Source organism: Leptodactylus fuscus, chromosome 6, assembly GCF_031893055.1.
Source record: "Leptodactylus fuscus isolate aLepFus1 chromosome 6, aLepFus1.hap2, whole genome shotgun sequence".
In the NCBI taxonomy this organism is placed as follows: Eukaryota; Metazoa; Chordata; class Amphibia; order Anura; family Leptodactylidae; genus Leptodactylus; species Leptodactylus fuscus.
The window spans coordinates 81092156-81120008 of NC_134270.1; the positions used below are offsets into that span (position 1 = coordinate 81092156).

At 40.5% G+C, this 27853-nt stretch overlaps 1 protein-coding gene across 1 annotated transcript in view; it reads left to right on the forward strand.

Annotated features, from left to right (window-relative positions):
* Positions 1-27853, forward strand: part of LOC142210842 (BAR/IMD domain-containing adapter protein 2-like) — a 120113-nt gene that overhangs the window by 79200 nt on the left and 13060 nt on the right. The window contains exons 8-11 of the mRNA XM_075280299.1: positions 4299-4451; positions 5534-5743; positions 11558-11795; positions 13259-13460. Of these exons, the coding sequence (XP_075136400.1) occupies positions 4299-4451; positions 5534-5743; positions 11558-11795; positions 13259-13460 (803 nt within the window). The remainder of the gene's footprint in view (positions 1-4298; positions 4452-5533; positions 5744-11557; positions 11796-13258; positions 13461-27853) is intronic.

Here is a 27853-nt window from a genome sequence, read left to right on the forward strand (position 1 = left end):
ACTGCAGCCAAACCGTGGCGTTTACAGCACGTGGAACCGCGGCCAAAAATGGACTAATACATCTGTTTTTATAGATGCTTGTCATGTGAAAAGTATTAGTGATATGAATGAAATCTAATAGTGGTTTACTGACATCTGAATAAATACTGAGAGCAAGAACTTTATCTACATGTACTATATTATTCTTTTGTAAACCCCAATTTAAAATGTATAAGAATTGCGACTAGAGACATATATTACTTGCCACTAGAGAGGTGATCAATGCTGGATCAGTAGAGATCAGACCACTGGGATCCCTCTGGTCACCAGGACAGAGCATTTTGATCTTCTGTTCCCCCAACTACAAGTCCATGACTATGAGCAATGTGAAACAGTAACAGTGCCACTCCATTCAAAGATTGTGACTCCAATTGAGCAAAGTGCTCTGCTGTTTCTGTCAGGACCTTAGACTTTGAATGACCCTTTGAAGAATCTGCTAATAATGTCTGGGTGCCAGATACCAAAGGAGACCTTCAGAGGCCTTGTACAGTCCATTCCTGAACTGATCAAAACTCTTTTGGTGGCAAAAAAAGAAAGGGGATGTACACAGTATTAGCCGAGTGTTTTTGATGGTGCGGCTGTATATAAATATATAATAATAATAATAATAATAATAATAATAATAATTTTTAGTAATATAATATAACGGCAACATATTCCGCTGCTCAAATCATAGTACAGACAAAATGAGACATTACAGAATAATAAATCAATTCTCACAATGGGACTGAGGGCCCTGCTCGCAAGAGCTTACAATCTATGGGGTAGAGGGGGTGACAAAAGAAGTAGCAGGGGCGGCATCGGAGGTAACATTGCTTATACAGTGGTCTAGACATTTTTATTAAAAAAGGTTATTTTTAATAAATAATGGCTTTATGAGGCGTCAACAGCTAGTGTCGTTTTATATGCTAATCCATATGCATATATATATATATATATATATATATATATATATATATATATATATATTACACAGACAAACACAGTTATAATCACCCTTTTTGTGTATTATTTCCTCCTTTAAGAAAGGTGTTTTAGAAGCTGTGGCCAAGGTATTGAACGAGAAAAGAGTAGTGGAATCTATAGATTTGACTTATAGGATAATATTATCCTTACTACCCACTTGGCCCAGGTCTCAGCAGGAATGCATGAAGAGATGGAGAATAATTGAACATAGAGTTATCGGCAATACAAATTAATAGTGTTGTCATTCATTGCCTGGTTCGGGCCTTTGTTTTCGTGTGTCTAGCTCTTTTTTACCTCACTCTTCCTCCATTTTTCATTAGCATGTCAGCTGTGTAAGGGGCTGAAGGGAGGAACAACATTTGGCTCCAGTGATTTAGAAAGGCTCGGCCATTATCTCTGCATCCCTTTTGTAAAGAGGGTTGTCATGGGAACCATTACTTTTGGATCATGACTTGCCTACTTGAGGCCAGTTTTATAGAAGAGAGGACTGGGGGAGGTGAACTAGGGAGGGAAGATGAGACTGGTGCTAGAGGCAGAAAAGAAGGAGGGGGCAATGAATAGTTACTGTTTCTTAAAGAGAATGTAAGGATGCCCCCACCCCTACCCCAGCTTAATGATTCGGTGCCATCCTGTTTATTGAATCACAGATCAGGAGGTCAGAGACCTCATTGTAACCCTTTCTCTGTCAAATTGTCCCTCATGCTGCGGAATGCTGTATTAACTCCAGTTTACTGGAGAGCTCCCATAGACCTCTTCTGACACAGCAAGATATCGTCTGACTTTCTGAAATACTTGGTACAGTTCATAATGGTAGTGATAGATTGTGAGAGGAGCTACAAGTCCACCAGATGCCCAGAAATTGTTCTAGTCAGGAGCTCTGGTAAATAAGCAATTGTCAAGAATGTTATCACAATGGAAGTGAAACAATCTGCGGTTTGTCTGTCTGCTGACATTTTGACATCCTTATCAGTGACCAGCCTGTTGGTTTTGTAGATAAATGATTTAATGCCTGAAATTCCATTAAGTAAACTGTTCACCTCTTAAAATTAAAAAAAGACAGAAAAAACCTGTGGGTCTGTTTTTTTAGATTACTTTTGTATGCTTTTTCTGTGTATTTGGGTCCAGTCAAGCATCTATGGTGCATATTTGCTAATGGATTTGGTATAAAACACATAAAATAGGTAACTTTAATTGAGGCTTGAAGATAAAAAAAAAAAAAAGAAAGAAAAATTTGTATAACATAATCGGTCCACTTAAAAAAAACCAAAAATAATAATCTGGGTTCATTTGCTAATTAGAAATCATCCTATTCCGTGGGCAGTTTAGCCAGAAAATTGGTGTACATGCTTTGTACTATGTTTATGAATCTATTGGCCGACAAATATGACCGATATGACTTGCCAAAACGAATGTGGCTTAACGTGCAAAAGAAAAAATATAGTACTTGCTTATTTGCCATCTTTGGAGCCCTGTAAAACTGTCTATGGGAAATAGTCTATGATGATATTTTATTGTAATGGAAATATAACAATTGAAAAACAAGTGAAATTTCAATCAGTTGGGATAATATCTTTAGAATATGGTCAGTGTAGCACAAATATCACTATTGTCCAGAAAAAGATAAAAACAAGTTTGTGTAACTGAAGAAGAAACTTTACCCTATGCCCTTAACATGGAAGGTCAAACAGGATCCTTAAAATGCCAGAGCCCCTCTGATCAGTGAATCTATGACAAGCAGATCCCTTCTGATTTATATGCAGGGGTCAAATGCAAGTGAATATATCTATTTAACCCTGACACAAGCCTACTAGACCATGTTGCAACTTCAATTACTGTATATTCATCATCACTATCAGAGTCATTTTGAAAAATTATTTTTTGATACGATTTAGGATGGAAATGCACCACTGCATGTGCATGTGCTAGGAGTTGTTACACCTGAAAGGTTGCTTATGGCGGTGGAACCTGATGCACTCATGAATAAAAACAAAATACAACACCGTACAAAAATAACATTTACTCACTTGGATAGGGCAGAGGTGTAATACATTCAGATAATAATAATAATAATAATAATAAGCCTAAATACACGTGTAAAAATACATGTGTAAAAATAAGACTCCCATTGACGTAAAAATACGCCAGTAAAAATACGCCTGTAAAATGTAATTGAAGTCAATGGGAAGGTCCATTCACATGGAGTAATGTGCCGCGTGACCTGGCACGTATACGGCGTGTGAGATTTTGAGCGCCGTAAAAGCACCCATTGATTTCAATGGGAGCCTGGATCGTATACGCCGCGTTATTTTGCGGCCGTGCTTTTACGGCGCTCAAAATCTCACACGCCGTATATGTGCCAGGTACAAATACAGCCCATGGAAAAAATGTGGGGTCTTTCTGAAAAGAAGACACTTTTGACGAGTTGCAGGCAACACCTTTAAAAAAATAATCATGTCAGACCAAGACCATTTTTATAAACAGACCCTAGTGTGTGCATACTTAGAAGTATATTGCAACAGGCAGAAGACTCATATTATACTAACCACAAATTCCATCCAAACCAAAGGTTTAATGACTCAAACTAATCTGAGTTATTAGACTGTTATTAAGGACCATAAAACAGACCAAATTATATGGAAGTGTTACAGCCATCTGCATGTGGCCTTAGGGTAAGTTCACACAGGGTATTTTGGCATCCGCCTCAAAATCCTGACCAAAAAGACAGCTCACGTTGAAATCAATGGGAGCCGGCCAGTTCTGTTTTCCGGGAGCCATTTGTTCCGGCTTCTGAAAAAAAAAAGCAACATGCTCATTCTTTCAGGAGGATTCGCCTCATGACATCCGCCTGAAGACACTCCCTCCCGAATAGGCCCATTCATTTGGGCCTAATCCAGAGCGGAGTGTATGACTGGATGCTGGTGCGCTGCACTGGCTCCAATCACAGCTACCCGTATTTTGGTCCGGAACCTGAGGCGGCCTCCGCCTAACAACCCCATGTGAACTTACCCTTAGGCTGAGTCCCCACATTGCAGAAATACAGCTTTTTTTGTTGCAGATTTTGCAGCATCTTTTTGAACCAAAATCAGGAATGGCTAGAAAGGAAGTGGGAAATATATAGGAAGCTCTTATAATTCTACTTTCTGCTCAATCCATTCCTTACTTTTGTCTCCAATGCAGCAAAATTTGCAACAAAAAATGCTTTGTTTCTGCAACGTGGGGCCTTAGCTTTAGTTAGAATATGAATATTGCATATAGAACTGATTACATAAATCCTTTGTGTAACTGTTTTACAGTATGTTGAGATCATGAGCACCAAACAATGTGAGTTGGACCAGTTTGTAGCAGAAGGATATAAAGCTGCGCTCACAGAAGAACGGAGACGATATTCTTTTCTGGTGGACCGTCAGTGTGCTGTGTCCAAACACTTTAGTGCCTACCACAGCAAGGTAAAGTACAGTACAAGTGTATATGAAGATTTTCCCCATGAACCATCCAATTGAACTATAGCAAATCTCAAGCAACCTAATTAAGGTCAGGTTCACACTACATTCAAGCTTACCATTAATATGAATCTTGTCTTTGACTTCTATATGGCAGCCATGTTTTCAAATCTCGCACAATCCCTTTAAAAATTCTTGTCACTCATTGCTTAGTTATTTCCTTGTTTAGAAAGCTAGCAGATTACACCAGTCTTTATAAATCTACTTTACTGTATTTACTGAAAACAAGCGACTCTTGTAGAATTGTCATAGTAGTAAATTTGGTCATCATATAACTTGGCAAAAATGTAACTAAAATGGGGAATAAAATTATTTAATGAATTTATTGCTATTAATCAAGTATAATATTAGCTGAATCCATGTTGCAAGTGCACCAAGGACATGATGCACCTATGATGCACGCAAAGTACAATCTGTTGGAAGTACCAACATGCCAGGAAAAACTCCTACAAATATACTTCTGATAGAGAATGATGATGTATGCTACTTTTATAGGCATACATTGGAATATAGTGTCCATAGGTTCCTATTGGCAACCTCACAAAAAGCAAAAAAACAAACCGTGTACTGTGCAGTATACCTTCTGAAATTTTTTAATGTGTTCCATTTTATGGAAAAGCCTATCTTTGTACCTCAGTACACTGACTTATACTGGCTTACTGGCGGCAATAGAACACCCTTTTAGCCTCTGTTCAGTTTCCGAATCTGCGTGGACATGCTTATTGGGTTTGTAGACTCTTTGCCTGTGTGTACACTAGAACAGTCCATTATCATGTTCTGCAGGGGGTCTTAATTATATAATTATTTAGCTTTATTAAACAACCACTTTAACAACTTGCCAGACGAGAGAACCTCAGAGACTGTTGCCATGTTTCATTTTAAAGAAAAATGTTCTTTAAAATTTATAAGTAATAAGCAACTCAGAAAAATACTCAACTCACAGTTTTTCTTTCATCTATAATGTTATACTATTCATATTATAAAGTATATATTTTGATATGTGATTCATGTTCTTGATATTTTAAAAGGTGAAGGAGTTGTTAAGTGCCAAGCTCCCGTCATGGCAGCAGTCATGTACTCAGCCCACTAAGCTTCCAGAACGCGCCCTCATGCTTGTGAAACAAACAGCTAATGCTTCTAATGAGCTGGTCATCTCAGATCCAGTGCCAAGCACAAAACCACTGGATGTTCCTCCTGAACTGGCCCCCCTTCTAGGCGGAGGACTGTCTATGAATCATGTAAGTATCTCCAAATTTCATTCTGCATAACTATGGATTATATCTGACACATGAAACCCCGTTTTGAAAGACTTAAGGACTGCTGAGCAGGTAAATGTGGTCTTATTATTAGGAATAACACAAAAGGCATAACAACAAATACTTTGTATGTAGATATAGCATATAACTGTAAAGATCACATAATATAAAATAAGTGAGATAAAAATAGGGCATGTAGTATATTATATATTTTTTAGCTTTAAATCTTCATGAATTTCGATTTAAAGGGATTGTCCAGCCTCAAAATTCCCATGAACGGCCTACCCACAGCTATTCCAAAGCCTCCATTTGCCTGGTAAGGAAGCTGTTAATGGCCAGGGAGCATGCACAGCACCTCTCGTATTCAAGTAATATGAGCTGCACAGCAGTCCCGTCCACTCAGGGGCAGATTGTGACCTCAAAGTGGAAAACATTTAAAAGTGGCCCCATTTTATAGGCAGGCTCGGTGCAAGTAGGCGGAGTCAATACAAGAGGGCAAGGCCAGCACAAATAGAGCCTCCATATAAAGTGGTCCTGTGTAAAGTAATTTTGCACAGGACTGCTTTATATGGAAGGAGAGGCAGCAGTCCTATGTAAGTTACCATGTCAGACTGAAACTGTAACTTTCACTGATATTTCTGTTACACAGGGCTGTCTGCTATATATTTAAAGGCAGCAGTCCTATGTAAATAAAGTTACAGGCACTGGAGTCATGATGGCAATTAAACTGTAGGTGCATCAGCAGCCACTGCAGTCATCAGTCACACTCACAGTTAACTGACTACTCTATATAGAAGCTCTCAGGATTTTCACAAATTCTAGAGCGGCTGGGGCAGGTGTAACATAAAAAAGGAAAATCACATTCCATGGCGTTCTGCTGTTTGCTGCCACAAACTGTTTGTTCGTTCACCATGCTTCATTTCTTAGAATCCAAGCATCACACGTGACTGGTGAGGCAACCTCAGCAGTCGCTATAGAAGGCCTGGTGATGCATGTGAGTTACATCACTGGTCCCTCTCCAGCGACTGCCTATTTGGTCTCAGTGGTCACGTGTGGTGCAGGGGGAATGAGGCATAATATGGGACCAAAAAGGCTGGAGTGGAAAGCTGAGTCCATTTCATTATGTTTTTTTTCTTACTGTTACACCGCTTTAAGAATAATGTCCCATAGTGCACACAGTATAATGCCCCACATTGACCCTCACACAATATAATTTCCCACAGTGACCCTCCACACCGTATAATGTCCCTTAGCGTCCCCTTCACACAGTATAATGTCACACATTGGCTCTCATACAGTATCATGTCCCATAATGGCCCCTCCACACACTATAATGCTATATTGTGGCCCCTCCACAGTGTATATAGTCCCATAGTGGCCCCTCCACACAGTACAATGTCCTATAGCAGTCCCTCCACATAGTACTGTATAATGTCTCATAGTGGCCCATCCATACATTATAATATCTCATAGTGGCCCCTCTTCGCACTACAATTCCCTATAGTGGCCCCACCACACACTACAATGCTCTATAGTGGTCCCTCCACACAGCATAATGTCTCACAGTAACCCCAACCGCACACTATAAATTCCAATAAAGGCCCATGCAGTTTTATAAATGCTCCAAAAATTTCAGGCTTGGAAAGAACTCAAAATTGTTTTGTGGTTTACATCCATGAACCATTAGTTTACTCTGGGGTCTCTTGAGACCCCATTTTCCGGCCTCTTTTGGTCTAGACACGTCATGAATGACGTCAGATACCACTGAGGCCTATGATTGGTGATCTATCCCGTGGAAAGGTCATCAGTATGAAAAATCAATTTGGGGCGGGACAACCCCTTTCAGTGGAAATTCATCAAGACTGGTGTTACAGATGATAGTCTTGATTTACTGTGCACTTGAATGATTTGTGCCTAATTCATTAGGAGGCATATGCCACCATACATCATGAATTTGTTGGACCCAACCAGCTAAGGCTAGGTTCACATATGCGTCGAAGTCTCAGTTGGAGACTCCAGTGTGTAAACTCCCGAATATCAGCGGAGAAAAAAATCCTGCACTCAATGTTTGAAAAATTTGCAAGTAGGGTGTCAAAAGTAAAATGTCACAATATTGCTAATAGTATTGAATTGGAACAGCTCAAGTGGAACTGTAAAAATGTGTATGCAATGAGCTTGTCCAAGTGGTAATGTTATGGGAAGGTGCATGTTCTTCTTTCATTGTAGCTATTCCACTTATAGCAGTACTTCCTATTGTGTTTATACAGGTTTGGAAAAAAATGGTACAAAGTAAGAATGCTTTCAAAACTAAAAGTATTAATAGCTCATTTTGTTAATTAACAAAATTAAGTGAGTGAACAAAAGAGAAATCTAAATCCCATCAATATTTGGTATAAACAACCTTTATCTGCAAGACGGCATCAATTCTTCTACATACATTTGTACACAGTTTTGGAACTTAGCAGGGAGGTTGTTAAATACTGTATGTCCAGAAGAACTAGTCACAGATCTTTTGTGGATGTTGACTTGCCCAAATACTATTGTGTCTTCATTTAATCCCAGACAGACTTGATGATGTTGAGATCAGGGCTCTACAGGGGCCATATCATCACCTAGTTCTTAATAACATTGGTCGTATGTTTAGGGTTGTTGTCCTGCAGAATAAATTTGTAGCCAATCAGACACCTCCCTTATGGTAATGAATAGGTTAAAGGGATTTATCAGGACATTTTAATTGATAACCTAGCCGCTTCCACGCCACTAGCCATGTGATGTCAAGTTCATTATAGTTCTGCTGATGTTGTGGGACTATCTAAACTAAACTATCTAACTAAATTTTTTGGCCCCACAATGTCAGCAGAGAGGGTACCACCCGCTTCATTGTTTGCAACCTGCTCACCCAATTACTTACCTGGCCTTCCTTCCGGTCTGGACGTGGGATGTCACTGCCAGATGCAGATGGGCTCTACACCTCCTCTTCTTTATGCAGAGCACAGTGGGAGGGCGGAATGGAAAACAGGGAGGGGAAGTAAGTGAGAAAGGGAAGAGGATAAGAAACTAGTGAGAAAGGGAGGGGAAGCAAGAGAGAAAAGGAGGGGGAGTGAGTCAGCTCTGAGTGCAGACCAAGGAATCATGGTAGTTATAGTAAAGCACAAGAAGATGCAGATGTAAAGCAATGCAGAGGATACCAGGAGCTCCCAGAGCACCCAGATATCAGTCAAAATACCGCTAAGGGTAATTGGGTGCGCTTATTAACCCATTAATAGCACTAACAGACCTTTTTTGAAAATTCTTTTTCTGCCCAGAAAACCCCTTTAATGTTTGGTCTTCAACTGTTCTTAAGTAGACATCACTGCAGTGTTTTGTTGCTTTTCAGATGCTTTATTCCAGAAAAGGTTATAAAATTCAATGTTTCAGATCTATTACTGATCCTTCCTCTGGCAGGATATGCTGTGTTGTAATAGCTGGACCTTTTGAACAGCATTGTACTATTACAGCACTGCATATCCTGTCATAGATGGTAATTGATCTAAAATATTGCATGTTACCTATAACCTTTTCTGGAATAAAGCATCTGAAAAGCAAATAAAATCTGCAGGGTTGTCTATTTAAGAACATTTTCAATTTGGGTCCCAAGGCAGATGAGGCTGGATAAGCACACAGAAGAATTTGGCTGTTCCTCACCCAGGTTTTAGCCTCCTACACAGCTGTTTCTGTTTTAGTTACTGACTGTTTTTCAACCTACATATGCAAATTATGATTATTATTATTATAATCTGCTTTATTTAATTGGATAATTACTTGAATATGCTCCCACAAAATTCCTGACCTTGTGCAAGTGTATCTAGAAGCGCTGAAATTGTTTTGAAGGCAAAGGTGATTAATGATGGAATTTAAAGGGATTCTATTATTAAAATTTTTTTTTTTCTGATTAACACATAGGAATAGCCTTAAGAAAGGCTATTCTTCTCGTACCTTTAGATGTCTTCTAAAGTTTTCTTTGGTATGCAAATGAGCTCTCTTGCAGCACTGGGGGCGGTCCTCAGAACTCAAACAGCACTGAGGGCTTCCCCAATGCTGCGAGAGAAGTCTCCAGAAGTTTCCTTCTTCTGGAATGGCCTCTCCCCGTGTCTTCTTCCGACGGTGGGGGTCAAACTTCTACCCATGCGCAGTCGGCTCTGCCATAGGGCCTCGGGCAGAGCCGACTGCACATGCATGGCAGCTGCATAGATAACTGTATTACTATTAGTCCCTCCACCGGCAAACTGTTCAGGCTGGTAAATCTGGTCAACACATGGACCAAGTTTAATGTTTAATTGTTTGCACAGTAATATATATAAGAAGTCAAATAATTCCATGTTAACGTTCAAGAGGCCTCATCTTCAGTGGTGAACCTAGCCTCTCTGCTGCCTGAGGCGGACAGTCGAAAGAAGGGGGGCGGGGTGTTGTTCATCTTTTGATCGTCCGCCTCAGACAGCAGGGGGGAACATTGAGAGCTGCCGCTCTCCTTGCGCTGGTTCAAAGAAAAAAAAAGTGCGGTGCTGCTCATCTTAAAGGGGTCTTCCCATCTGGGCAAGTTAAACTCAGACCCATATCCATCAGGAGAACAGAGGAGTCTTGTTCCCCATTCTGAATGGAGCACTGGTTGCACAGAATGAGTAACACTCCCTTCATTCCAATGGGAGTACAGATGATACATTACAGTTCTCAGCTGTCTCTGGCATTCCAACTGAAATGAATATAGCAGTGTACCTGCAGTGCACTCTATTTAAAACAGAGGATGAATGTAATCAGTGGGGGGTCTCAGCAGTCAGATTACCACTTACCATTGCAAATTATGCAAATTATGCCCTATTCTGTGGATAGAGATAACCCCATTAAATCAGGGGTCCCACATAGCATAAACGTTGCACAAAAATTGCATACGTTTACAGTACCTCCAAAGTGGATGGGAAGGCTAATTCCATCCTCACATTGTAGAAAAATATCCGGAGCGAACATGCTGTGATTTCAAAAACCGTCAAGTCTTCTGTTTAGATATAACTGAAGCAGTAAATATGCAGAAGAAACCTCGGACTTTCTGTGAAAAGCACTGCGGGAAAAAACGCAATGTGTTTCCGCCGTGGTTTTCTCGTTTTCCCTGCAACCCATGTTGCAGAACATATCTAAAAAAAAGATGAAACAGAAAAATATTGCTTTTTTTTCTTTTCTCCCTTATTAAATCTATAGGCAAATTGCAAGCATTTTCAACAGATAAAAGTGCATGCTGTGGTTTTCAAAAACGCAGCTTTTCAGCAGTCTTTTTTTACCCCGCAATGTTTGGATGGGATCAGCCAAAATCTCATTTACTTTGCTGGTTTTGTAAAATGTCAAGTCCTTTTTGAAAAAAAAAGCTGAAAAAAAATTCACACCAGTGCATGCTGCATTTTGAGAAAACACCACTCATCTAAAGCATTGTTTGGAGTGTGTTTTGCAGTATATTTCACTGTAGCCTTCGATGTAACATCCAGCCACAGCATTTTTTGGGGAAAACTGTATGAAAATGCACCACAAAAAAGTGGAGTTTTCCTCCAAATGTTGTGTGTAATATCAGTCACGAGCACAACATGTTCAGTATTTGCCTTTGGTTTAGTGATATTACCATTGTGATGCGTGACTTTATTTTAAGCAGGCCTTTTCCTTTATAAGAGATGGATATAATAGAACTATCAGTGATATTATTCAGTTACCATTATGAGGCTGTTACATGAAATATAAATAGTGTCCATTATAATATTTGTGTTGTGGCATTTACAGCGGATGTCGGTGCAAGAGGTTCTTCCCATACCTAATGGAGAAAGTCATCGAACAAAAGGAGCACGGGATATGGGAAACCCTGTTCATTTAGATCCAATACCAATGAATCAAGTGGTTCAACTGCATCCAGTAACACCAACTTCAGTTACGCCTCCAACCCCAAAGGCCAATGAATTGTATTCATGTACTTTACCGATACCACGCAAGCCAGCCTCCGAGAACAGATTGGCAACATTAGGTAAGCATAATATAATTTATTATTGTATAGACTGGCCAACAATGGACAGTGAGAGATAATTACCGGACTTACCTAAGATACCTCCTTCACTACCACAGTATGCAGATGTTTGCGAATGACTTATGTGTGGTGACATATACAGTATGTCACTACTACAGGCAGCAGCACATGGCTGTTATTTCCTATGTAATCCCTATGTATCCACTGCTTAATCCAGAGAAGCTGACCTAAGTGACATTTATAGCCCATTTTGCCATCTCTAAGTGATCCAACATATCCATTAGACTAGACTCACAAGTGCTTGTCTGAGTTACCGTCCTGACCTTCATGCTGAGAGCAGGACTCCTAGTATTTATAGTTATTTGTGATGTTAGGGGTCTTTGCCACCCAGCAATACACTGTCCTATATTGTGGTACTGGGATTCAGGGGAGTCCCGCTCCCAGCATGAAAATCAGTTCAGTAATTCTGACGAATGCATGTACCAACTTTGATGGGTGAAACTTGATGAGTGACCTTTGATGAGTGCTTTTGTTTTCTGTACCTATAAAAGAATAGAAAAATGGAAATAATAATGATGTGAACCTAGCCGAATACAGTATATGGATTCAATGTATGCAACTCGGCCATACAGTTGCGTACATCTGCCATTAACATCCAGTAACATAAGTATACTATACAGTATACATTTCTGCTGGATTCATTTCACTTGTTAAGTGTAGTTGACTTTCCTTGTCTATATTGTGATATAAAAATATGATAATGCATGCTATGTGAACAAGCGCATAGATATAGGGGATGCAAAGGTAGCATCTGCAACAGGCCCCTGGTTCCTAAGGAGGACCAGAAGCCCTTTTGCAACATATGATAACATCACTATTATAAATAACACATGGAACATTCAGGAACCAGATTTTGTATTGGATCTTAAGATCTTCACGTTACACTTTTGTTCCCATTATGACCTATGAAGTCCACAAGCTTGTCTTATCCAGGTATAGTTCCTACGTTTGACACTAGAAATGACTGATAGTGATTGCATAGATGTTATTGTTACATCATTGTATAGGTAGTCATTACAAAATACACTGCTTCTATCAGATTTGCTTTGGTAGTTATTAAGATAAGATAATCCTTTAATAGTCCCACAATGGGGAAATTTCAGAAAGTGCAAGCAGCAAAGGCTCCAGCAAGAATTGAACTCGCGACCCCTGGTTTTGAGCTGGGCCTAAGAGTACAGGCTGCTATGCATGGCTATCTGTATTCTGCACAGGGAACATTACAACCTAGCCTCTCTGCAGGTATATGCCTTGAATGTTACTTGTGCATGATTTACATGATATATTTTATAGTGGTTGTATAAAATAATATAAACATCACAACCAGACAACAGTTGTATATTACATTTGGAAAACATTATCAATGGCATTGAATTTGAAAGTTTCTCCTTTTCACCCCCTTGTAGTTGAAAATAAAACACTACCTCGGATTAGTCCTTTGTCTGTTTTGCCTCCTCGAGTGGAACGACGCAGAGTCCAGGCTGTCTTTTCTCACACCGCTGGGGAGAACAGCACGTTACTCAATTTCGAGGAGGGCGACATTATACTTTTGTTAGTACCAGAGGCCCGAGATGGATGGCACTATGGAGAGAATGAATCCACCAAAATGTGAGTTGTATATTTTGTTGTACCATTGACTTCTCATAGGACACAGTGTGCAGATGTACATAAAAGATCTCTTAGCCTTCCTGGTGACAAGGCAGATATGGTCAAGGCCAATACAAGTGCCCAATACAAAGATATTAATACTAAATATAAGGGTACAATAACATGATGTGGTCATGAAGTAGCACAGCCATGCCGTGGATGAAATCTGGGCAGCCATTCCAGCCACCAAAGAATTCCATTCTAATTCATTATACACTGATTGTTTATTTAGTGCTCCAAGTTAATACAGTTACTGATTATTACATAGACATTAACTAGAACTAGGAACACTTAAACAATCTGTAGTACGGTGGAAAGTTGGCATGGCCTTCCAGTTTTCAGCCATGTCTCAGCTGCCTCATGACTTCACCATGTGCTTGTAGCCTTATATACTATATGAAGCAGAAATCCTCTACACAAGTTCGATAAACATAACCCTATTTATATTTGTAGAAGATTAAAAGTTATTTTTGCAAATTTAAGTAATAAAAATTTTGCAACATTTTTAAGATCCTCTCTAACCATCTAAGTGATGACAGTCTATTATCTTTTTCAGTTGCCAATGGATTTGACCATGAATGAAGGAACTTTCAATTGTCTGAAACTTGAAAGAAAACCAGCCATGATTTCTTTATTGTGGACAGGTTATCAGGCAAGGACACTACATGTATGAGAAGATGACCAAGCCACAATAAGGCCAAAACAAATCATTGCTACATTGTGACAAGTGTCAAACCATAAAAAGTTCCTGCATTCATGGTCACATCCAATGGCAACCAATCAAGACAACGGACTTTCACTGCTAAGATAGAGAAAATCTTTATCATTTTTAACTACCTATAGTTGCAAAGATGTTTAACTTATAATTACAACAAATTTAGACATGCTCATGTTCATAGGAAATCCCCACGTTTGAAGCTAAGGCGTTGCGGAAGTGCAGCTTTTTTTTTTTGCAGATTTTGCTCGGTTGTTTTGTGTAGGGTTGAGCGAAAAGATCGGATTCCGATCCCGATCTTTGCCCGCGGGATCAAGGTCGAAGGTTATTTACCACAATACTTGGCTACTGGCCAATTATTGTAGGAAAAAGCTAACAATGACTGGCCAGTAACCAAGTATTGTGGTAAATAACCTCCCACCTTGATCCCGCGAGAAAAGATTGGGATCAGAATCCGATCTTTCCCGGTCTTTTCGCTCAACCCTAGTTTTGAGCCAAAGTCAAGAGGTGAATTTATCAGTAGAGAGCAGTGTAAATATTCCCGTTATATTTTCCATTCTTTTTCAAGCCCCTCTTGACTTTGGCTCAAAAAAGCGCAAATAACTGCAAGAAAAAATGCTAACGTTTCCGCAATGTCAAACCTTGTCTGAAAGAGCATTCTGATTTTATTTAAAGAAAAAAATAATAAATTTGTCAGTTTAAATTTGGGCAGGCAGTCTGAAAATTCACCAGACTTATTACAGGGCCTGATGCTGAATATTAAATGTGGCGTATCTTTAGACTCTCTATTCTGTTCATACTGCTTATTTCTTTGCTTACTATGAGCCAAAATTTTACAATTTTGCCACATCAGCACATCGTGGGACACATTTAAGCCACACCCCATTTTTCAGAGAATACACGCCCATATTTAGCGAGTCACAGATTTTTAGCCCAACCTAGATGCACCAATATGCCAAATACGCCAATGTCTAGTCATAACCCCAATTGTAAATCTGGACCTGTCACAGTATGATGATAATAAACACGATATTACAGTACAGAGATGAATGATTAATAGTGCTATTATAATAAGTTAGTCGCAAAACTCCCTGCAATAACATCTGCTGAGGGGCTTAGACAGCAGCCTTGCAACAATTACTTGCTCACCCGGCCAACTTCATATATCTCACTGTGGGAAATCAAGTCACTGTGGGAAACTTAGCAAGCCTCTTACGCCTTTTATCTATCTATTCTGTGCCTTTCAGAATGCTTTACGCTGTGTGAACAGGATTTATCTTTCTTTTGCTCCTATTTTCATGACTTTTACACAAGACTCGTCACTTTGTTGTTTTGGAAAGTGAACGTGGTTTATCTGGAGTAACATTTTGCAATGCATTTATAATGTTCATCTATGTTTTAAAAAGGTGCAAAAAAGGCTTAACTGTCCTCCGCTACATGGCCAGAGTAAAAGACTCAGAGGGGGTAATTTATTGACAGGCATTCTCGAGGAGTCCCCGGCTGTGCCAGTCAGGAGGTGTTGTAGATTTCAGATATAACTCGTGTCCAGCTTTGGGCACCGCCCACATGTGGAAAAATGGCGAGTGTGCTCCAGAAGCTGCAATGTGCCGATCTTTGGCGTTAAAAAAAAAGGACCATGTGACCATGATACACCGCATTTATATCTATCTACACCAGAAAACTGGCATAGATGGGTAAATTCCCCGAGAATATCTGCCAGCAGTGGAATCACATTTTCATCTTGGTGAATTACAGGATTTATTACTAGAGATGAGCGAGTAGTTAAATACTCGATATTCGTTTCAAGTAGCCCCGCAATATTCGACTACTCGAATATCAAATCCTATTATACTCTATGGGGGAAAAATGCTCGTTTCAGGGGTAGGCAACATTCAATCAAATTGAACTTACCAAGTCCACGAGTGAGGGTCGGGCTGGATTCTCTGAGAAGTGTTCTCCGTGCAGCGTCCCCGCGGCGTCTTCCGGCTCTCAATTCACTCTGAATTCACGCTTACAGTCAAAGTGGCCATTTTCTTGTAGCGCGGGCATGCGCAGTCGGCTCTGCCCAGGCCCGATGCCTGGCAGAGTGAATGAAGAGCCAGAAGACGCCGCGGGGAAGCTGCACGGAGAAGACTTCTAAAGGTAGGAGAAGAACCAGCGTTGATTGGCCGACTGTATAGCATTCGGCCAATCAATGCTGGTTCTGCATCGAACTTTTACATTCGAATAGCGAGTGGTACTCGATTGAGTACGAGTATTTTGAATACTGTAGCATTCGATCGAATACCTACTCGATCGAGTACTACTCGCTCATCTCTATTTATTACAGATCTTGTACCTTGTTAGAAAATTAAGTACATGTTAATACACTTCAGAAGGAGCATACAATTGAAAAGGTGCAAAAACCGCAAATAATAAATTCCTCCTCAATACAGTCCTATGAAAAAGTTTGGGCACCCCTATTAATCTTAATCATTTTTAGTTCTAAATATTTTGGTGTTTGCAACAGCCATTTCAGTTTGATATATCTAATAACTGATGGACACAGTAATATTTCAGGATTGAAATGAGGTTTATTGTACTAACATAAAATGCGCAATATGCATTAAACCAAAATTTGACCGGTGAAAAAATAATCGCACCTCAACAGAAAAGTGACATTAATATCTAGTACATCCTCCTTTTGCAAAGATAACAGCCTCTAGTCGCTTCCTGTAGCTTTTAATCAGTTCCTGGATCCTGGATGAAGGTATTTTGGACCATTTCTTTCTACAAAACAATTCAAGTTCAGTTAAGTTTGATGGTCGCCGAACATGGACAGCCCACTCTCAAATGATCTGAAAACAAAGATTGTTCAACATAGTTGTTCAGGGGAAGGATACAAAACGTTGTCTCAGAGATTTAACCTGTCAGTTTCCACTGTGAGGAACATAGTAAGGAAATGGAAGACCACAGGGACAGTTCTTGTTAAGCCCAGAAGTGGCAGGCCAAGAAAAATATCAGAAAGGCAGAGAAGAAGAATGGTGAGAACAGTCAAGGACAATCCACAGACCACCTCCAAAGAGCTGCAGCATCATCTTGCTGCAGATGGTGTCACTGTGCATCGGTCAACTATACAGCGCACTTTGCACAAATAGAAGCTGTATGGGAGAGTGATGAGAAAGAAGCCGTTTCTGCACGTACGCCACAAATAGAGTTGCCTGAGGTATGAAAAAGCACATTTGGACAAGGCAGCTTCATTTTGGAAACAAAAATTGAGTTGTTTGGTTATAAAAAAAAGGCGTTATGCATGGCGTCCAAAAAGAAACAGCATTCCAAGAAAAACACATGCTATCCACTGTAAAATTTGGTGGAGGTTCCATCATGCTTTGGGGCTGTGTGGCCAATGCCGGCATCGGGAATCTTGTTAAAGTTGAGGGTCGCATGGATTCCACTCAGTATCAGCAGATTCTTGAGAATAATGTTCAAGAATCAGTGACGAAGTTGAAGTTACGCCGGGGATGGATATTTCAGCAAGACAATGATCCAAAACACCGCTCCAAATCCTCAGGCATTCATGCAGAGGAACAATTACAATGTTCTGGAATGGCCATCCCAGTCCCCAGACCTGAATATCATTGAACATCTGTGGGATGATTTGAAGCGGGCTGTCCATGCTCGGCGACCATCTAACTTAACTGAACTTGAATTGTTTGTCCAAAATACCTTTATCCAGGATCCAGGAACTGATTAAAAGCTACAGGAAGCGACTAGAGGCTGTTATCTTTGCAAAAGGAGGATGTACTAAATATTAATGTCACTTTTCTGTTGAGGTGCCCATACTTTTGCACCGGTCAAATTTTGGTTTAATGCATATTGCGCATTTTCTGTTAGTACAATAAACCTCATTTCAATCCTGAAATATTACTGTGTCCATCAGTTATTAGATATATCAAACTGAAATGGCTGTTGCAAATACCAAAATATTTAGAACTAAAAATGATTAAGATTAATAGGGGTGCCCAAACTTTTTCATAGGACTGTATATGTATTTTGTGTGTTGATTTCACCCCAGATTCTGGTGCCTCATTCTGCATTACGTTCTTTTACAGACGTTGAAATTATAAAAATTTCAAATAATAGAAATTCTTTGTTGATACATATATGCAAGTATAAAAGTACAGAAAAGGGGTGTTAAAAATCACAGGTAAGAGGTTTATAGCTACACAACTATATATACCCCTATATACCTCTTACCTGCATTTCATTATTTTTGGGGTGCCATTCTTATATCATTGTTGCTATTCAGACATACATTGTACTTGTTGGTATCTTGCAGAAGGATTTGAATTTATGCGTTTTTTAATACCCATTCCCTGTACTTAAATTTGCATATATGTATCAACAAAGATATTCTATTATGTGAAATTTGTATAATTTCAACGTCCGTAAAAGAACATAATGTAGAATGAGACACCAGAATCTGGGGTGAAATCATCACACAAAATACCCACATTGAGGAGAAATATATTATTTGTGGGCTTGGTTCCTTTGTGGTATCTGTTTCTATATTAATAATACATGAGTGCCCTCTGGTGGAAAGGACAGGAAACTGCATGCAAAAGAATCCTGACCAAGAGCAGATTTGGCCCCATGATCAATAGATGTGTGTAAATAAAATCTTTTGTATTAGCTAGAAAATGTATCTGATCTGTTTATAGAACAAGTCACACTCCACTCTAACTTAGGCCACTTTCAGACAGCAGCATTTTGGTCAGTTTTTTGCTTCACTATTTGTCAGAACCAGGAGTGGAATATACACTGAGAAAACTAGCATGGATAGATCTGTACCTCTTGCGGATTTTGGCTCACATATCTGGTTTTACCTTGCAGATTCTGCTATAAAATACAAATCTAAATCCAGTTATGTGAAACACATAGAGATGAGCGAACGGCGTTCGATCGAAATGGTATTCGATCGAATATCAGGCTGTTCAATAAAAATTTGGGTTTCTGTCCATCCAATTGGGGAGGAAAGAAGGTTTCATAGTGGGGTTTTTTTTGAGTGTGGAAAGTGTGTAGTTGATAGGCTGTGATGGTGGGGTAAAACAGTGACTTGGGCGTGTTAGATGCCCCCAGACATGCTTGCCCTGCTGTCCCAGTTGCATTCCAGGGTGTTGGCATCATTTCCTGGGGTGTCATAGTGGACTTGGTGACCCTCCTGAGTCGAATAGTGGTTTCCCCTGAAACGAACAGTTTCGATCGAATAGTCGAATATTGAGGGGCTATTCGAAACGAATTTTAATTCTGTGTTTTGTCTGCGCCATCCACTGTGTAAACTATTTCATCTTTTTTTGGATGAAACACTGTAATTAGGATGTTCACATTAGTAAGTCCATTTTTGGGAAAGGCCACATTCACATGACATGTTTTTTTAACTTTTTATTATTCAAATTCCAATATATTACAATATATTACATTTCAAAGCAAATATCGAAGCAAATGTAAGAATAGAGAATACATGGAGTTTGTAAGCAGGACAATAGATCATATAATCTCTGCTGAACAAGTTATGAGACACCTTTTAGGAGACATTGAAAACTTGTGCACTCAAAAATTGACAAAGCAACAGTTAACATAAAAAATAGTGAATTGTGTGATCACAGAATAAAATCAAATTCTGCAGCAGACAGTACATGGGAGCAGTAAAGTGGGACATAAGCCAAGAGGGGTGGGAGATATTTGGATATTTGATAGGACAGTTGAAACATCATATGGTTTCTTTCCAAACTGTTATCCAGGGGAATTTATCAACCCCAGGTTTCTGGTATAGAGGGATGATGTTGTGATGCACATTTGCTGGGAGGCCCTTTCTTGTGCCAAACATGCATCACAACCCCCATTTTGGGTGGAGAGGAGTGGGGTGGTGAGTGACTCTTCGACCCCGACATATTCATTACTCATTTTTCTGGAGCAAGTTAGGACGGGGACCATGTGGCATAAACGCAGCATGTTAGTCACTGCAATTATTCCCATCCACACATTACGGAGTTATAATATGCGCAGTGGATATGCTCTGATTTCTACCACCATTGCAGTTAAGGAAATGACAGAATGTCAATTATACCTACAGAAATGCTGGTGGTTTCCATATAGGTGTAATGGAAACAGAAAGTCTGCAGAGGAAACTTTTGTGGTCTTTTGTGAAAAGCGCTGCAGGAAAAACTGCTTTGTACTGTCGCTGTGGTATTACTTGCAGTGCTTTTTTGTCGTAACCCACTACATGCGGCCTTCGTCTTATAATGGAAAAATGGAAATATTGAAGGCAAGAGTCTCTTCATATATGATCCTTTTTTGCTGTTTGTTGCCCTTGGTTGTTTGGTAAGGACATGTTGTTGTAGGGCCTATAATAAGTATAGGAGATACACGCATTTATTTTTATATGCGTGGTTGCTTTGTGTTTTGTTTTCTCTTCATATATGAGTTGTGCCCTGCTCCTGCTGGGCCCTTTATTAAGACTGGCAAATGAATTTCCCATGCCCCATCATGTCTTTGAATTTTAGGAGTCGTCTTATAAAAATAGGCAGTTCTGCATATGGGGGAAGTAGATCCCAGTGGGAAGCCAGTCCAGTCTCCATCATATAAGTAGAATAAATGATCCTTCTCTTCAGCCGGTCACAGACATGACATGTTTTAAAAGATTTGTCAGGTTATAGTTTTAGGCACCAGGGAATTTCATGCCACATCTTAAAGATGCAAAGGCCAAATTTATGTGGTAAAGATAGAATTCAATTGGATGATGTTTTTCTGTGGTAACAATATGGAAATTATCTGAATGGGATAAAACAGTTTAGTGATTTAGTTTACCATTTTTACAAGATAACACCTCATAACTCTCATGCTGTAACCTGGATATGATTTACTTATTACTTTATTTTTATGTAAAGCATTTAATGTAAAATTCCTTTAAGACCTTACAGACCATTACTCGTTATTCTGTAGAGCTGTATGGGGTCTCTACTGGACCCCTATATGCCTGTCATTTCATTCAGTGGTCTCTATGTGTGGACAAATGATACGTACAGAGTAGAGATGAGCGAACAGTGTTCTATCGAACTCATGTTCGATCGGATATTAGGCTGTTCGGCATGTTCGAATCGAATCGAACACCGCGTGGTAAAGTGCGCCATTACTCGATTCCCCTCCCACCTTCCCTGGCGCCTTTTTTGCTCCAATAACAGCGCAGGGTAGGTGGGACAGGAACTACGACACCGGTGACGTTGAAAAAAGTAGGCAAAACCCATTGGCTGCCGAAAACATGTGACCTCTAATTTAAAAGAACAGCGCCGCCCAGGTTCGCGTCATTCTGAGCTTGCAATTCACCGAGGACGGAGGTTTCCGTCCAGTTAGCTAGGGCTTAGATTCTGGGTAGGCAGGGACAGGCTAGGATAGGAAGGAGAAGACAACCAACAGCTCTTATAAGAGCTAAATTCCAGGGAGAAGCTTGTCAGTGTAACGTGGCACTGACGGGCTCAATCGCCGCAACCCAGCTTTCCCAGGATCCTGAATGGAATACACTGTCAGTGTATTCCCGTATACCCGATATATACCCCGATACCCGTTCCAACGGTGTGCCCCCCCACCTTCACCCCAGAAATACCCTGCAAGTCCCCTAGCAATAGAATTGGGGCTATATACACCCACAATTTTTACTACTGGTATACAGTGCCATTGTCTGACTGGGAATTCAAAGAATATATTGGGAATACAAATACCCTCATTTCTTGCTACTGCCATATAGTGCCAGTTTCTGACTGGTAATTCAAAGAATATATTGGGGTTACGTGCACCCACAATTTTTACTACTGGTATACAGTGCCATTGTCTGACTGGGAATTCAAAGAATATATTGGGAATACAAATACCCTCATTTCTTGCTACTGCCATATAGTGCCAGTTTCTGACTGGTAATTCAAAGAATATATTGGGGTTACGTGCACCCACAATTTTTACTACTGGTATACAGTGCCATTGTCTGACTGGGAATTCAAAGAATATATTGTGGTTACGTGCACCCACAATTTTTACTACTGGTATACAGTGCCATTGTCTGACTGGGAATTCAAAGAATATATTGGGAATACAAATACCCTCATTTCTTGCTACTGCCATATAGTGCCAGTTTCTGACTGGTAATTCAAAGAATATATTGGGGTTACGTGCACCCACAATTTTTACTACTGGTATACAGTGCCATTGTCTGACTGGGAATTCAAAGAATATATTGGGAATACAAATACCCTCATTTCTTGCTACTGCCATATAGTGCCAGTGTCTGACTGGGAATTCAAAGAATATATTGGGGTTACGTGCACCCACAATTTTTACTACTGGTATACAGTGCCATTGTCTGACTGGGAATTCAAAGAATATATTGGGAATACAAATACCCTCATTTCTTGCTACTGCCATATAGTGCCAGTTTCTGACTGGTAATTCAAAGAATATATTGGGGTTACGTGCACCCACAATTTTTACTACTGGTATACAGTGCCATTGTCTGACTGGGAATTCAAAGAATATATTGGGAATACAAATACCCTCATTTCTTGCTACTGCCATATAGTGCCAGTGTCTGACTGGGAATTCAAAGAATATATTGGGGTTACGTGCACCCACAATTTTTACTACTGGTATACAGTGCCATTGTCTGACTGGGAATTCAAAGAATATATTGGGGTTATAAATACCCTCATTTCTTGCTACTGCCATATAGTGCCAGTTTCTGACTGGTAATTCAAAGAATATATTGTGGTTACGTGCACCCACAATTTTTACTACTGGTATACAGTGCCATTGTCTGACTGGGAATTCAAAGAATATATTGGGAATACAAATACCCTCATTTCTTGCTACTGCCATATAGTGCCAGTTTCTGACTGGTAATTCAAAGAATATATTGGGGTTACGTGCACCCACAATTTTTACTACTGGTATACAGTGCCATTGTCTGACTGGGAATTCAAAGAATATATTGTGGTTACGTGCACCCACAATTTTTACTACTGGTATACAGTGCCATTGTCTGACTGGGAATTCAAAGAATATATTGGGAATACAAATACCCTCATTTCTTGCTACTGCCATATAGTGCCAGTTTCTGACTGGTAATTCAAAGAATATATTGGGGTTACGTGCACCCACAATTTTTACTACTGGTATACAGTGCCATTGTCTGACTGGGAATTCAAAGAATATATTGTGGTTACGTGCACCCACAATTTTTACTACTGGTATACAGTGCCATTGTCTGACTGGGAATTCAAAGAATATATTGGGAATACAAATACCCTCATTTCTTGCTACTGCCATATAGTGCCAGTTTCTGACTGGTAATTCAAAGAATATATTGGGGTTACGTGCACCCACAATTTTTACTACTGGTATACAGTGCCATTGTCTGACTGGGAATTCAAAGAATATATTGGGAATACAAATACCCTCATTTCTTGCTACTGCCATATAGTGCCAGTGTCTGACTGGGAATTCAAAGAATATATTGGGGTTACGTGCACCCACAATTTTTACTACTGGTATACAGTGCCATTGTCTGACTGGGAATTCAAAGAATATATTGGGAATACAAATACCCTCATTTCTTGCTACTGCCATATAGTGCCAGTTTCTGACTGGTAATTCAAAGAATATATTGGGGTTACGTGCACCCACAATTTTTACTACTGGTATACAGTGCCATTGTCTGACTGGGAATTCAAAGAATATATTGGGAATACAAATACCCTCATTTCTTGCTACTGCCATATAGTGCCAGTGTCTGACTGGGAATTCAAAGAATATATTGGGGTTACGTGCACCCACAATTTTTACTACTGGTATACAGTGCCATTGTCTGACTGGGAATTCAAAGAATATATTGGGAATACAAATACCCTCATTTCTTGCTACTGCCATATAGTGCCAGTTTCTGACTGGTAATTCAAAGAATATATTGGGGTTACGTGCACCCACAATTTTTACTACTGGTATACAGTGCCATTGTCTGACTGGGAATTCAAAGAATATATTGTGGTTACGTACACCCACAATTTTTACTACTGGTATACAGTGCCATTGTCTGACTGGGAATTCAAAGAATATATTGTGGTTACGTGCACCCACAATTTTTACTACTGGTATACAGTGCCATTGTCTGACTGGGAATTCAAAGAATATATTGGGAATACAAATACCCTCATTTCTTGCTACTGCCATATAGTGCCAGTTTCTGACTGGTAATTCAAAGAATATATTGGGGTTACGTGCACCCACAATTTTTACTACTGGTATACAGTGCCATTGTCTGACTGGGAATTCAAAGAATATATTGTGGTTACGTGCACCCACAATTTTTACTACTGGTATACAGTGCCATTGTCTGACTGGGAATTCAAAGAATATATTGGGAATACAAATACCCTCATTTCTTGCTACTGCCATATAGTGCCAGTTTCTGACTGGTAAGTCAAAGAATATATTGGGGTTACGTGCACCCACAATTTTTACTACTGGTATACAGTGCCATTGTCTGACTGGGAATTCAAAGAATATATTGGGAATACAAATACCCTCATTTCTTGCTACTGCCATATAGTGCCAGTGTCTGACTGGGAATTCAAAGAATATATTGGGGTTACGTGCACCCACAATTTTTACTACTGGTATACAGTGCCATTGTCTGACTGGGAATTCAAAGAATATATTGGGAATACAAATACCCTCATTTCTTGCTACTGCCATATAGTGCCAGTTTCTGACTGGTAATTCAAAGAATATATTGGGGTTACGTGCACCCACAATTTTTACTACTGGTATACAGTGCCATTGTCTGACTGGGAATTCAAAGAATATATTGGGAATACAAATACCCTCATTTCTTGCTACTGCCATATAGTGCCAGTGTCTGACTGGGAATTCAAAGAATATATTGGGGTTACGTGCACCCACAATTTTTACTACTGGTATACAGTGCCATTGTCTGACTGGGAATTCAAAGAATATATTGGGAATACAAATACCCTCATTTCTTGCTACTGCCATATAGTGCCAGTTTCTGACTGGTAATTCAAAGAATATATTGGGGTTACGTGCACCCACAATTTTTACTACTGGTATACAGTGCCATTGTCTGACTGGGAATTCAAAGAATATATTGTGGTTACGTGCACCCACAATTTTTACTACTGGTATACAGTGCCATTGTCTGACTGGGAATTCAAAGAATATATTGAGGTTACGTGCACCCACAATTTTTACTACTGGTATACAGTGCCATTGTCTGACTGGGAATTCAAAGAATATATTGGGAATACAAATACCCTCATTTCTTGCTACTGCCATATAGTGCCAGTTTCTGACTGGTAATTCAAAGAATATATTGGGGTTACGTGCACCCACAATTTTTACTACTGGTATACAGTGCCATTGTCTGACTGGGAATTCAAAGAATATATTGTGGTTACGTGCACCCACAATTTTTACTACTGGTATACAGTGCCATTGTCTGACTGGGAATTCAAAGAATATATTGGGAATACAAATACCCTCATTTCTTGCTACTGCCATATAGTGCCAGTTTCTGACTGGTAATTCAAAGAATATATTGGGGTTACGTGCACCCACAATTTTTACTACTGGTATACAGTGCCATTGTCTGACTGGGAATTCAAAGAATATATTGGGAATACAAATACCCTCATTTCTTGCTACTGCCATATAGTGCCAGTGTCTGACTGGGAATTCAAAGAATATATTGGGGTTACGTGCACCCACAATTTTTACTACTGGTATACAGTGCCATTGTCTGACTGGGAATTCAAAGAATATATTGGGGTTATAAATACCCTCATTTCTTGCTACTGCCATATAGTGCCAGTTTCTGACTGGTAATTCAAAGAATATATTGTGGTTACGTGCACCCACAATTTTTACTACTGGTATACAGTGCCATTGTCTGACTGGGAATTCAAAGAATATATTGGGAATACAAATACCCTCATTTCTTGCTACTGCCATATAGTGCCAGTGTCTGACTGGGAATTCAAAGAATATATTGGGGTTACGTGCACCCACAATTTTTACTACTGGTATACAGTGCCAATTTCTAACTAGGAATTCAAAATGCGCAAGGCTCCCGGAAAGGGACGTGGACGAGGCCGTGGGCGAGGTCGGGGGAATGGTTCTGGGGAGCAAGGTAGCAGTGAAGCCACAGGGCGTCCCGTGCCTACTCCTGTGGGGCAGCAAGCATTGCGCCACTCCACAGTGCCAGGGTTGCTTGCCACATTAACTAAACTGCAGGGTACAAACCTTAGTAGGCCCGAGAACCAGGAACAGGTCTTGCAATGGCTGTCAGAGAACGCTTACAGCACATTGTCCAGCAGCCAGTCAGACTCTGCCTCCTCTCCTCCTATTACCCAACAGTCTTGTCTTCCTTCCTCCCAAAATTCCGAAGCTTTACAGAACAATAACCCAAACTGTCCCTGCTCCCCAGAGCTGTTCTCCGCTCCTTTCATTGTCCCTCAACCTGCCTCTCCACGTCACGATTCCACGAACCTAACAGAGGAGCATCTGTGTCCAGATGCTCAAACACTAGAGTCTCCTCCATCTCCGTTCGATTTGGTGGTGGATGACCAGCAACCCACCCTCATCGACGATGATGTGACGCAGTTGCCGTCAGGGCATCCAGTTGACCAGCGCATTGTTCGGGAGGAGGAGATGAGACAGGAGTTGGAAGAGGAAGTGGTGGATGATGAGGACACTGACCCGACCTGGACAGGGGGGATGTCAAGCGGGGAAAGTAGTGTGGATGTTGAGGCAGGTGCAGCACCAAAAAGGGTAGCTAGAGGCAGAGGCAGAGGTCAGCAGCTTAGGCGAAGCCAGGCCACACCCGGAATCTCCCAAGATGTTCCAGTTCGTACCCAGCCCCGAAAAACTCCCACCTCGAGGGCACGTTTCTCGAAGGTGTGGAGTTTTTTCAAGGAATGCGCCGAGGACAGATATAGTGTTGTCTGCACAATTTGCCTCTCGAAATTGATTAGGGGCTCTGAGAAGAGCAACCTGTCCACCACTTCAATGCGCCGTCATTTGGAATCCAAGCACTGGAATCAGTGGCAGGCAGCAACGGCAGGACAAAGGCCGCCTGCCGTTCATGCCACTGCCACTGCCTCTGCCACTGCCTCTGCCACTGCCACTGCTGACTGTGCTGGCGATGCACTCCAGAGGACGAGCCAGGACACCACTTCATCTGCCTCCGCCACTTTGTTGACTTCTACCTCATCCTCCCCTGGTCCTGTCTTATCTCCTTCTCCTGCACCATCAAAGGCACCATCAGGCGTTTCTTTACAACAACCCACCATCTCTCAGACATTGGAGCGGCGGCAGAAATACACTGCTAACCACCCACACGCGCAAGCCTTGAACGCCAACATCGCTAAACTGCTGGCCCAGGAGATGTTGGCGTTCCGGCTTGTTGAAACTCCCGCCTTCCTGGACCTGATGGCAACTGCGGCACCTCGCTATGCCGTCCCTAGCCGTCACTACTTCTCCCGGTGTGCCGTCCCCGCCTTGCACCAGCACGTGTCACTCAACATCAGGCGGGCCCTTA